Source organism: Pelecanus crispus, chromosome 3, assembly GCF_030463565.1.
Source record: "Pelecanus crispus isolate bPelCri1 chromosome 3, bPelCri1.pri, whole genome shotgun sequence".
Lineage (NCBI taxonomy): Eukaryota > Metazoa > Chordata > Aves > Pelecaniformes > Pelecanidae > Pelecanus > Pelecanus crispus.
This window is the reverse complement of record NC_134645.1, coordinates 6394985-6408631: the sequence shown is the minus strand read 5'-3', so window position 1 is coordinate 6408631 and position 13647 is coordinate 6394985. Positions and strand designations below refer to the sequence as shown.

Sequence of the window (13647 nt, the reverse complement as noted above, 5' to 3'; positions counted from 1 at the left end):
ACCTTGGAGAAAACAATGCAACTAAGCAATGGAGAAAAAAAAAATACTAGAAATAAGAAGGCACTTGGTTCAAGAGCAACTTGGACTCCTCCTTCCCCAAGAGGCAGACTAGCAAGTGTTGTCTGTGGTGACAGTGAGGGAAAAAGAAACTTCTTTATGTATGTATTTTGAGAAAGTATTTAGCATCCAAATTTCATACAGAATATATTTGTCTCTTTGTTTAGCTAGAACTGACACAAATGACCAGTTTAGTTTCATGTGGCATGAATATGGCACTTTCTTCAATAATTTTATAAATGGGCAGGAAATTGACATTGCTTTTTAAAATTTAAGAAACACTTTTAGACACTCGATTACTCCCATTCTTTTCAATGTGTTATTATTGTTGAAAATCATTCATATGCTTCCAAGAAAAGTAACTACCACTTGGGTCTCAAAATCTCTCTTTCAGATGTTGCAGGTGTTAAAATTGGCTGTTTGCTTACCTTAGATTTGTGATCTGATGTTAGTGTCTGAATTTTAATTTCCGTTTCTTTCTTCAATTCAAGACAATTACTTCCTCTAAAAAAAGGAAAATTGCAAATGTGTGCCACAAGTTAAACATCTTCCCATTCAGTCAGCTCTTACTAATTAAAATGTTAATCAAAGTTGAAGTGCTGCAGCGTATTGGAATGAAATTATTTCTTCTGGCAATTTATTCACAGCTTACAAAATATTGTTGGATTAATGATCATTCAATTCAAACACCACACAATTAATTCTAGATTGGCCCAGCAATTATTCTGTTGCTGAGGATGTGTCAAGCATCTCCATTTATGGTACTTGGATCCTTTTCCAGGCTTAAAATACCTTGCCAAGAGAAAATAGTTTCTGCCTGAAAACTTACAGGCATACTCATTACCTTGCCGTGATTTTATCCTCTGTTTTAAAAGTAATTTTTGCTACTTTTTTTTTAGTCTGAGGCAGAGAAAAAGAAGTAATTTGAATATTATTGCCCTCACAGGGCAATTTGGGCATACTAAATTTGAACGCCTATTGAAAGTGTAAGTGCCCCTCTGTGAGGAAACAGAAGTGAATGGGTTACAAGGAAGGGGGCCTCATTACCCTTGCAGACCACACCAACCCACGTGGATGAATCCCAGCCATTAGATACCTTATATGACTTGGAAAGCAACAAGTCTTGAAGACAGCCCTCACTCCTGCGACAAGCCGAATACAGCACGGCCTTTGTGTTTGGGTAAAGTTAATGGGATTGAATGCAAGTTGCAAAGTTTAAGGCAGGAGGAGTGCATGGTTCTAAGGAACAGGCTGGTAAAATGCCTGCAGAGGGCCCATGCTGAAGCTCCCCTGACGTGCCTGTGGGTTAGGAGATGGATGACTTCTACCTCTCACCCACAGAATTTCCTTCACTAAGCCCAATTACTTGGCCTGCGCACTGGGTGGGACGGATGTTCAGAAAGACTATTCCACTGCAGCTACAACAGGCATTTCAATTACTGTCTCACCAAAGCCAATAAATTTTTGAAGGCTGACAAGCTCCATCTTTACCAATCTTCTTGTTCCCTTTTTTGCAGTGAAGGATTTTACAACAGAATACAAATTCACACATTGGAAGTCTCTGTTTTTTTGTCTGGAATAATACAATATATTGAGAGGAGTCTATTTAACATCACTGTAATATTTCTGTGTCGGATCATCCACTGATATAAAATGGTGTAACTCCACTGAGTGGATGGAGCCACATTCATTTATCATCTGAAGCTGGCCCTAATAAGAATGGTTATTGCTTGACTGCTGTAACATTAATCCATGTTTGCTCTAGAAAAGGAGATTTATGAAACTCTTAACAAGTTTAAATCCTATTTTAATATCAAAGTACTGCTAAACTTGGGGAAATTAGCAGAAAATGTTATCATCAAACAGTACCAGGAAAGCCCTTACTGAAAATAGTAGCGTGATGTGCCTTGTGTTCCCAAGGGCCACCAGAAGGACTAGTCATTTATTTTCTAGTCATAGAAAGGAAATTTTTCTAGATATTTCTAACACTCATTTGACGCTTTGGAAGTAATATAAAGGCACAGAGGCAGGTTCTGACCACTGCTACCTGAAAAAAACCCAGCTGGAAAGAAAGGGTCTTTGATTACGCATGTGGGTAGCTGCAAACAGAGTCTGGCTATAATTCATAGATGATTTGTCTTACACTATGAAAGAGACTGCTTTTTAGGTGACTCAAACATATATTATCCCAAATTAGTCTAATTGGTTCAATCACTGGACTTTTCAGAATCCCAGATATCAAAACCACCAGCTGATCCCTTCTCTGGAAATGCAGCTTTCATTATTAGCTCAAGGCAACTTCCAGCCAGGCTGGACATAACGAGAATTGTTCCCATCTGCAGTAGCACAGTCCATGGTTAAACCATCGAGTCACAGTTGGGAACAAATACTCAGGGACAGCCCAACCCGACATCACATATCCGTGCTCATGCACACACATACACTTGAATTTCTGGACAGTCCCAATGAATCAGAAGGACCTTTATGTGCCCTCAACTCCATTTCAGAGCGGGAACATGAGCATTCATATCCCCATAAGCCTCTCCGAGATTTCTAAGCGTTTGAAGTGTACAACAGAAATAGTACAGGGAGCAAAATCCTGTCCATCTGTCAGTGAATTAGCATGTGATTAAAAAATTCTACTTTGCTGAACAATATGCAGTTGACATTTGTCACACCATGTGGCAGAAATGGACCATGAAAAACTGCACAACAAAATCAGAAGATAAAGTCTTCCATACACCCATCAAAAAGCCTTTTTTTCTGGAAGTATCTGACATTTTCAATATGAATTCCTTGAAAACACATTTTACATGTTCTTTTACAACTTCTATTGCTTGTAAAAGTTCCAAAATGATAGCCAAGGAAATGAAGCATGTTCTGTACTCACTGAACCCAGGACCCTTTATTCATCAGATCATTTCAGCCCAACAAAGTCTTTTAAGTCTCAACCAATGTATTCACTTTAAAGCATGTCCTTAAATGTACTGCACAGTTGGGGTGAAGAGAAGTGTGTGCACAAGTACCTTGCCGAATGGGCTTTCAGGGCTGTATACATAATGATCCTGAAGGAAGCCCTTAAAACACTTTGATACAGAATTAAAAACTGTTTTCACAGAAAGTCTGTGCTGATACTGGATTTGATTTGGCTGTTAATTAGATACCATCAGTTATTCTTGTAATACTGAAGAGCCATGAGATGACCGAGAGCTCTGGAGTTCATGAAAAGTATGGAGTCGTGGCAAGGAACAGTGTTTGGCTGTGTATTGGATCTGCTTCTGGAGCAGTCATTTACAACTTTTTTTTAAATTAACTTCTTATGATAATTTAAAACTATCATAAAGGCTTTGGCGTCCCTGAGAGAAGTGTTATTTTATTTTTTTATATATATATATTATATATATATATATATATAAAAAAATAAAATTAAGAAAAGACACCACAAGTAGCCAGTGAAGTGATCTCAAACTGGGAATCAAATTATCAACTACTTTTATACTTGTCCCATTTGGGGTTACTCTGGAAAACATTGTTACCCGGCGCTTTCCGCTATTTACTGCACAGAGACAGCCATTACCACCTTTAACTTTCTGACACACCTTCATTTGCTGTTTTGTCTAGACAGGCAGAGGCACTGGTTTCTTCTCAGGCCAACAGGACTACTGAGTCATGACTCAGGTTCTGATATGAGATCCTTAAATACCAGAGCACAGGGAAGCCTTTCTCCCCCCACGATAATTATGGTGCAACGTCCGGGGCTTAGTTCACTGCCACTGTAGTAAACACCCTGACTGTAATTATAAATCCAACTATATCAATAACCTGCTGCTGTGTTATATTCAATGGAAATTGAATTAGTCACATTAAATTAATTAGTCCTGTAGTTGTTCCCTCTCTGTTTGGAGAAGCAGTCATTTTCTGGAAGGAACTACTTGGATTAGAAGTATTTGGGTGCTTACAGTTCTCCTTCCTTGGACAAAAAAACCAACATGAGCTTTTTAAAGAGTTTGTGAGCTTTTAATAATTTAGTGAGAATTCTCCTTACCTTGTTTACTTCTGACAGTTCTATTTCTGTTCTGTTGCAAGTTTATAACACACACACTCAAAACCCGCTGCTGTTCCAAATAATTTATAAAACAAAAAGTATTTGTGGAAGAATCCAATGCCAGCATATGTTCAGCATTCAGCGAGTGAGTTGGTTGCCAGTGGTTGTTGCCAGAGGACAACAATATGAAATTAAGGCTAACTATTAGCATAGCTTGATATAGAACTAAATAAAGTAATTCCTGCTTTAGGTCACAGTATTATAGTATAAACTGCTGTCTCAATAAAATACCAGTCATAGGGTGAAAGGTGGAGAGGAGAAACTGCGGCCAGATTACACAATAGCAGCACGGCAACAGCGGGTCCTGCTACATAATTCCAAACGGGACTGTAAGAGGGACATTTTATTAAAGTCACTGGTATCTTTCAAGAACTTTTCTGGGACAATTAAGAGATTCACACAGATATGTCCCAGGCCATCAGCTAGTGCAAACCAAAACAGCTTCACTCAAGTCAAAGCAGTAATACTGATTTATCCCAGCTGAGGATCTGACGGTGTTTTTGTTAAAAAGAAACTTCAACTTGACAGCACAGAAGAACTCTGTTACTCTAAAATGTTCAGCATTTAGAAGCCAGCTTTTTCCCCCAAATCAAATCCTTGCTACTTTCTGGTCATTAGAACTATTGAGGACCTTAGTCTGCTCTCACTGAACACAATAGTGACATTCCCTGGGGAATGCAGTGAGACCAGATCAGACCACAGAAATAAAACTCTGAGGCAACTCCTTTGCTTTTACTTTTAAAACTCTGACAGTAGAAGACTAGAGAAAGGCAAAGTGAGTACAACATCTATGGCCTATTGCTCAAGCCTTCAAGCAGCTCATACTCAGTTTGATGTAGGATGCTGGTTCAAGCTGCAATTCATTCCTCTGAATGACCTTTTTATGTTTTATTCCAGACCACAAAAGCATAAAATTTATTTTAAGTCTAAAAAAAAAAGTTTAAAAATAGTATCTTACCCCTTCTTCTTGATTGCCTTCTCTAACATTTTCTCGTATGATACCTTTTCTTTATCATATTGTGCCACTATTTTGTCAATTTGTGTGCAGTGCAACTTCTGCATAGCGCTGTGCTCCTGGAAAACAGTAGGACCTTACAATTAGGTTGCTGGATTTTTAAATGTTTAATCTTCTAACAGTGTAAAAATATCAGTGTACGAACAGATAACTTCGACAATGGAATTTGATCTGGTTTAGTCATCTGGTATTAAAGGTTCCAGATATTCCACCATAAGTGCTAAGACATTTCTTATTTGTTTGAAAAATGAAAATCTGTATCAGACCTTAAAATTATGGTATTCCTTAAAACAAAAGAATGATGGGAAAAAACTTCAGCTTTCTGAATAAATGTCCATTTAAGTGCCATGTACAATATCAGATTTACAAGCTCAGATCACAGCATTCAAAGTTTCTGAACGCAGAGGAGAACAAAACTCAGCCCAGTCCCCCCTTCCTCTACATATTTTATACTGAATACAGTGCTAGCCCCTTGGCCACTGCAAATCAAATAGCTCCAAGTCCAAACATTAGCTGAAAATCAAATCATTAACGACTGACATTCTGAAGATCTGGCCCGTGACCCCTAATGACAGCAGCAATCTTATCATTAAGAAATTCCACCTTGTTGCAGAGCATCTCCCTGTGCAAGCGATAGTAAGCTGTGCGGTTCAGCTACACATGCAGACTGCAAATAACAACTGCCCCCCGTTTCCTCCCCCCCAAACAGTACAGCACATGCCAATAAACTGGACACATAGGGCTAGCTGTGGAGCACCACACACCAAAGCTAACCTGCTGCCACTACTAGAGTTATGTGACTTACATTGGTGAAGTGGCAGAGGAGGTTATCTATGGAAGGGGAGGAAAAAACTGTTCCTATGATGAGAAGATAAATCACTAATGCATATTACACACTTGGGTCTAGCATACAGACAGTTCCTCTCCATTACAAGACTGTACCAGAAACAACACACTTCACATAGTGCTTACATGTAGACTTCATTATTTAACTGGACTTCGTAGTCTCCTTTATCAGAACAGCTGCTCATAATGATGCAAATATTTAACAACCATGGAGAGCACGAAATATTGAATTTACATTACAATAGGAAAATTTGTTAATTTATGTTATTTTATTAATATCCAATTGTTCCACATTTTACCTAGTCATGACAAAAAGCCTTGCATTAATTAATATGGCCTCTTCCAGGACTTTATCTCTATTCTGGTTTATAGTTCATTTCGCATTTATTCTACCCTTGCTATTCTACTGCTCTTTGTTACTATTTTCTATACACCTGTGTTTGCCTTATCACTGTTTCTTCCTCTAAAAATACTAATTAAAGACTTTTACATTCACCATTACCAAAACATTAATACAAATGTTGTGATGCTTCTAAAAATCTAGCCCTGGGCTGTACCTGAGCACTCCAACATCTGCCAAGCACTGCCCTGGGGAACACATACAGCTTCTAGATTTTGTATTTGGAGTGGGGAACTGAATTTTCTGTTCTACAGAGGATTTAAAGGAAAAAAATAGACTCCATCAACATTAAAACATGCCAGCTTCACCAGGGAGTATTTACACTGACTAACCAGGTAGGAAAAAATATGGACAGTGAAAAGAATGACATAAGCTTGACAGCACCAGCCAGCCAGAGGTGAAGCGACTGAGAGCATCTCTCAGACTACCCACTCTCCCCTAGATGAACAGAACGATACAATTCTTGCTATAAAAGACTAAGCGCAAATGTTGCAAAGCATAGACATCTGCCCGCTCATGTAACACTCCTCCATAATCTGTAAAGGCACATCATGTAGAGCTAGAATCCCTGCTTTTCTCTCAGGACAACCATGATTTAATTTAAGCCTTCTCTCTTTATCACAAACCCATTGTAATCTTTTGCAGACTCCCCTCTACTGCTACTTACTGCTCATACACAACTCTATCTTGTATCTGAAACAGATATATTGTGGACCATATTCCCCTCATTTCCTTCCCTGGTCCTCCTCCCCATCCAGTTCATGGCGCATGCATTTGTTTGTGCACAATATAAACAGAGCTGGAAGAGGAAGATGGGCCACTAACAACCTCCATGTGCAAGGCACAAAGAGTACTAGGAGTCAACTCCCTACCAGAGGCCCCTTGAATTATATGACCTTCAACCCCTGGAACAGTATTTAAAATGGGTTAGCTGATGTGAGTTTGATTTTCTGTCTCTGCTCAAAGGAAAATTCATCACACCCAGATGCTGCGTCCCAAACTTCTGTCAAAAGTCTAAGAAATACGAGTGGGATTGTAGCATCTTAAAACACCCTCAGTATACTTTGTTTTCAGATGCAAGCAAAGTTTCAGGTGGTAACATCTTCTAGATTGATTCAGGATATGTTTGCAGAGAAAAGTCTCCTCAGCTAGGTCTCTCATGATTTCCTCAATTTGCAGTTTGAATTCACACGCCTTTTACATGAATATATTCACAAATGAGATTTAATGATTATATTACAAACTGAAGCCACAGTTCAGCCAGGGTTCTGAGAGGCCACCTAACTGATAGAAAAAGACTCAAATCACAGCCAGACTATCCATGGGAAAACTGTAAAGGATCGTATATAGTTCCATTAAGGGGAGGAGGGGAGAGCGGCAGAAATCACAATTCAGTCTACTGAAGAGAAGAGGAAATAAGTTCCTATGATACAAACCATTATTCCTGCCTGGTATCTCCCTAAAGCAACACAAATACTGTGTACAACTGAAAACTGAAGTCTGGAGGATTGTCATTACAGAACACAAAAAAGAGGAAATAAAAGAAAAATAAACTATCATTTCCAAATCAACAATCCATTTTGCAGAACTTAATTAATCTAGAGTCCCGTAGTCTTCTGCACTGTCACTTTCGCATTCTGAAAAGATTTTTTTTTTAATGTTCTTTTTTTCACTACGCTTTATTTCAAACAGTACATATATTCAATGTCAATATAAATGTGCAGGAGATGAATTCTGGGATTTATATTTTTGGGTGGTAATTATGCAATTCTGGTTACTGTCTATGGCCATATTAAATTCCTTAAGAGGGCACCTGTGACTATCACTGTCTTGTCCAAAACCACTAGAACTGTATACCACAATCATCTGTTGTACTGTTGACTGTTAGAAAATATATCAAGATAATCCCTCACTATCCCTCCTCTTCTGTCTAACCCGAGAAGCACAAATACTACATGACATCCATGCAAAATGTTAAAATTCAGCAGGGGCCCATAGATACAGGCTGCTAACGGATGAAATCAGTGAATGAAACTCTCATATATGCACATCTCCTTGCCTTTATAGCCCATCTACCTGTGATGCCACCCCAGAACATTTACCTTGACAGTAATCAAGATCTAACTTCATAAAAAAGATACAAACCAATGGACATCGTTCAGACACATCAGCCATTCTGCAGTTGCACGGTAATACTCATGCTCGGAGATTACAGTAACTTCAGGGAATGCAGGCAGGAAATACTTTATTTTCAAAAGCTGCCCAGTGTAAGTGTTTTTAGGAATTGTTGTTTAAGGAAAAACATTTCTGTAGTACGCAGATGTGGCTGGACATACTATTTTAAAATCACCAAAAGCACAGGTTACCAGACCTAAGATTCAAGAGGAAGTTATTCCTAATACAGAATTTCTTTAAAAATGGTGATCATTACATCAATTTGCCACTGTTTTTCAGAAGTCAAACAAAAGGAAAACTACAGTGTCAGAGGTCGACAGCTTGCAAAATAAGTGCCACTACAGAAGTACTCTGTTTTGCTTGCTGGCAGTCCTGTCTACTGGTGTCAAAAAGGTGCATGTCACGTGCCTGTCCCAACCTATAGGACCAGCTTTGCTCACTGTCCAACAGATAACAAAGAGTTTGCCCTAGAAGTTAACTACAAAGACTTATATATAATCCTTGCAACATGTTCCTCCCTAAAAATACTGTATTTCTCATGGTATCATCAAAGAAATCTGTGTTAGCTTCCCACTCTTTGGCTTCCCCCCGCTTTTTATAGAATTATGTCCCGTGTTCTTTGCATAAATGGCAAACCTACATTGTTTCCTCATGGTGACCTGTCTCATTCCAGATTCAGCATGCCCTGTTAGGTGAAACTAGTTCACAAGGCAAGTCAATGGGCTGAGGTTTGGATCATGTTCTTTGCTCCTAAGAGCAATCATCTGTTCTTTAGCAATCCCAACAGCAGCACAATGCTACCTCAGTCATACTCATGCAGACTTACTTTTTCAGAGACTAAACCAGCCTGGAGAATATTCACTCTGCCCCCTTCAGCTCTCTCTTCCTTCGTGGCCAGGCCACAAACTAAGCAGAGGATTGGGTTCAAAAACTAGAGGCAACAGCTCTGTTGCAGAGCTGAACAGGTTCTTCTGAAGTGGAGAAACTATACTTGCACACTGACTCCGAAACTAAACTTACTGTGAAATACTGACACTCTCCAGTATTCACTACAGTTTGTCCCGCCTTTAATTTCTACGTGCTCCATTATTCCCTTACAATCCTTCAGGATTTCTTTAAAAGCCTTGTCTTGTCTTTGCAGAGCACTATATATGTACCTTTTACATGATTCTCAATCCTGAGTAAAATCTCAACTCTCAACTATTTCTTAACTTTGTGAAATCCAAAATTCTGCATTTTTTTGCAAGCCACTAATCTGACATTAGTGAATGGGCAAATTTAATTTTATCAGTCACAGACTGGCTGCCTAGTAATGGTGATACTAAGAACAGTGGTCTTCCCACCAATCTAATGATCTATCCCACTTAGACTAGATGTCTTAGTTTTCCTACACAAAAGTGAAAAAAGGAACAGGGAAGATTGTACCTTCACCTGCCCAAACATCCCCCTCTTAAAAAATCAGATTAATAACACCACCATCACAAAGTCAAGTCACAGTATGTGATGTGTCTCTGTGTGTGTATATTCTAGGTATTAACAGTTGTAAGGAGCTATGCCATGTAGGAAAACCAAATTAGTGATAATATGCAGAGGGATGTTAGAATTTTATTGTGCCACTGGAGTCAAAATGGCTGAAACACTGAACAGACATAAACAAAAAGAAGGATAGCATCAAAAAAATACACAGAGCGCGTTGCATCTTGAAAAGACTCACACCAGTTAATTTCTGTATTAATCTGGAAATGTAGTGTCTCTAGCAGTCCTATACCCTGAGAAAACAGACTGACGTGTTTTCATACTGAGCAACCAACCTCCGCCAGCCAGCATTTCAGTGAGACTGCTAATAACATCTCTACACTGAGTGGATGCTGTTAGTAAAAGGGACCCTTACTGCTGTCGTCTCCCTCAGCTAGCTCTGCCCAGGGCTACCAGATTAGCTCCTACACTGCTTAGATCAGAGCTCCTTCCTCTCAACCTGCTCTCTCTTCCACACTTGCATGCATTTGTTTTCCATAACGCATTTTCCAAGGCCAACTTTAGATGGAAAAGTATTGGACTTTTTTTTCCTTAAACTGCATGAACAATTCCTTTCTGTGTACTTATTCCTCCAGATCTCTAGGTGTCTATGGTTAAATGAGAGCCATCCTATTTGTTTTAAGTTCAGTCTGCTTAATACACAGGCTTCCTCAAGCTGATCATGGATAACTAACTGCATAGCTCTCCTGCTCCATCCCAGCCGATAAAAATTCATTAAAACCAGCAATGAGTACACCAAGCACTTCCCTAAGATCATCTAAGATCATCATGAGCTAACATGGCCACACTTTTCTGCTCAGACTCTCCTCTCCAAACTCAAGAAGTTGCCCTTCCTTTAGCAAGGCACGCTCTAGACAGGCACTCTCTTGTTAGGACGGCCTTGCACTCTGTACTCAAGACCCGCAGGACGCACGCTGGCTCAGACCTAAAATAGCTCTGCTTGAGCTAATGCTGAAAGCCCTTCTGAGTGCACAGCATTTTCAGATTGTGGCTGGCAATTTTTTCCTCAGATTAGAGGAAGCAAGTGCAAGTCTGAACAGATGGATCAATTTTTTAACATTAGCAAGTGCAGCCTTGGCTAAGATATCCTTACATTACTGTGGGTCACATACCGGGGACATAGATTGTTGATTATGGCTGTTTTCTACGTAACCATGGTACCATTTTCATTTGCAAAAAGCTGCTACAGCAAACTGCTGGATGTTGTCCAATGAGTGAGAAAGTGTTTAAAAATAAGAAGCCCCGTCAAAGATCAACCCTATGAAGGTCTAGAAACTGTCCACACCCAGAACTGTGGATGACAGACACTTTTTCTCGAGCATGAGCTTTGCATGCAACACTAAAACAGAGAAATCGCTCATTTCCCTTCTGCAGAGAGTCAGTAAGGAGTCTGAAATATAACTATTTAATTTTCTTATACTACTTTTAATACTAAAAGCCCCACAAAAGTGCCAGTTATTGAAAGTAATTTCTTCATACTTCGTTGTACAGACATGAGTCCCATGCCCAAACAATAGTCATGAAAATAAACACAAAGACTGATATTAAAAATGCCCAGACAACTACATTACATCAGATCTGCAATGAAATCTGCAATCAAAGAGAGCAGGGGAATAACTTGCCCAAAAGCCCAGAATGGATTTGTATGTATTGCCAAAATTCAGAACTCAAGATACTTTCTTCACTTGTTATGCCTCTTTCTGTAACAAGAGTAATAGTTTTCTAATGATAAGGGGCAGGAGAAAATTGGCTGTGATTTTCTAATGTAAAGTATATTTGTGATAGCGTTGTATGTATTTGGGACTTCGCTGCCAACGGTATAGCCAGCTTTTTGCTTGGTAAAGTGGTTAACACAGATACAAGTGAGGAGGAATAGGGCATTTAATTGTTCAGTTACACATTCCAGTTCTCTCTGGCGATTTTGCAGTTTCTCCAGTGCCTGTCTTCAATGCAGCACTCTCTCACATCATTACTGCCTTTTTTTTCCAAGCTGCCTGTCAATATGTCATGCAAGAGGGAGCTAGATAAAATCATTAGCTGGAAAAGGTGAGATTTGGATGCTTATATGGGTCAAACAAATGTGCACCGAAACTCAGGGAGACATACAAAGGGTTGCTAAAGGGAAAATTTGCTCACTGGAGCGTATTTCAGTACATCTAAAACACATATGCCTTTCTTGGTGGTCCAACTACTGTTCCTTAGTTTTTCCCTACAATTTAATTAGGAGCTGTCTGAGCTAGTGAGTGCTGCAACTTTTTTCAATTAGAGTGTGTTGCTCAGAGAGCTCTTAATAATCATACCTTTGCATGTTTCTTCTTTAAGGCGTTCAGCTCTTTCTGCTGTTTCTTTAAATGCTTTATATAAGCCTACAAAAAGAGAAGTTGGATCAATTTTTCTGTGGTCTTTATTGACTTTAACCAGATAAAATCCTGACTACTTAAAACAAATAATTAGGAACACATCTTGAAAAGCTTGTGTCCATACTTACCTTCATTTGCTTTAAATCTTCTATCTTCACTTGAGGAATAAGGTCTATACCTAGGAAGGTAATGATACAGTTTATCTAAAACTTCATACGTACTAGTATATCTCATACTTTTAAATTTGAGTTTTACCACAGAAACCTACATTTAAGTTAGCAATTAATTCATGTTTTTCACCACATAAAAAATAATTGCAGATTAATGAGAAAATTATTCATCAAGATATAGCTAAGATACAGTTAATTTCCTTTTCAAATGCACTGCTCAATCAATTGCCTTGTGAAAAAAGAAATGAATCAATGAGTGTATTTTAATCTCTTACAGTTCTGGACTGAAGTGTCAAAACACAGCAATCTAAGAATTGAAAAATCTCCTTTTCTGAAAACACAGCGAACCATTTATGCACATTAAAACTGAACCACGCAAACATCAGAATTTTGGTCCATTGCTGGAGATTGCTCTGGCACCACTTGTTTCAGGGAGCAGGCTTCTTGGTAAAGTTCTACAGACTGCATAAAGGGTTAACTGAGGTAAGGTATACTACTTCTCCTCAATTCAAACCACAAAAATCGTAGGAGTGAAAAATCTACCTGCAGCTTGTATGTTAATGGCAGTAAAATTTGCATTTTGGTTAATACCAGGCTATGAGAAAAGGAGCAACAGTACAATCCCAAGACTAAAGGAGAGTTAAAAATGGAGGAGAAACACAAAATCGTAAGTGAAAATCCTAATGAAAATGCCATACAACAAGCAAATCTATCACACAAGACCAACGGTACTGCTTAGATGAATGAAAATATATTTTGATCACTTGAACTGCAATGCAAACAAGACCCAATCTCATTTCATGTTTATCCTTTAACAAATGTTTTGTGACATACAATTTTTTTTAAACTACTAAGCACATCCTACGTGTAATCATTAATAAAAATGTCAATACAACACCATGAGAATTGCAATGCCTAGATGTTTTGAGAGCTTTTACACAAAAATGTTAGCCTGTAAATAAATACACTGCAAACATATTTAG

At 38.7% G+C, this 13647-nt stretch overlaps 1 protein-coding gene across 5 annotated transcripts in view; it reads right to left on the bottom strand.

Moving 5' to 3' along the window:
* The window catches only part of PLCB4 (phospholipase C beta 4), a 93334-nt gene that overhangs the window by 18231 nt on the left and 61456 nt on the right, over nt 1–13647 (bottom strand). For all 5 annotated transcript variants that reach the window (XM_075707151.1, XM_075707150.1, XM_075707152.1 and 2 more), the window contains 4 exons: nt 12623–12672; nt 12435–12500; nt 5121–5236; nt 486–561 (listed from right to left, as the gene is read on the bottom strand). In XM_075707151.1, the coding sequence (XP_075563266.1) occupies nt 486–561; nt 5121–5236; nt 12435–12500; nt 12623–12672 (308 nt within the window). The remainder of the gene's footprint in view (nt 1–485; nt 562–5120; nt 5237–12434; nt 12501–12622; nt 12673–13647) is intronic.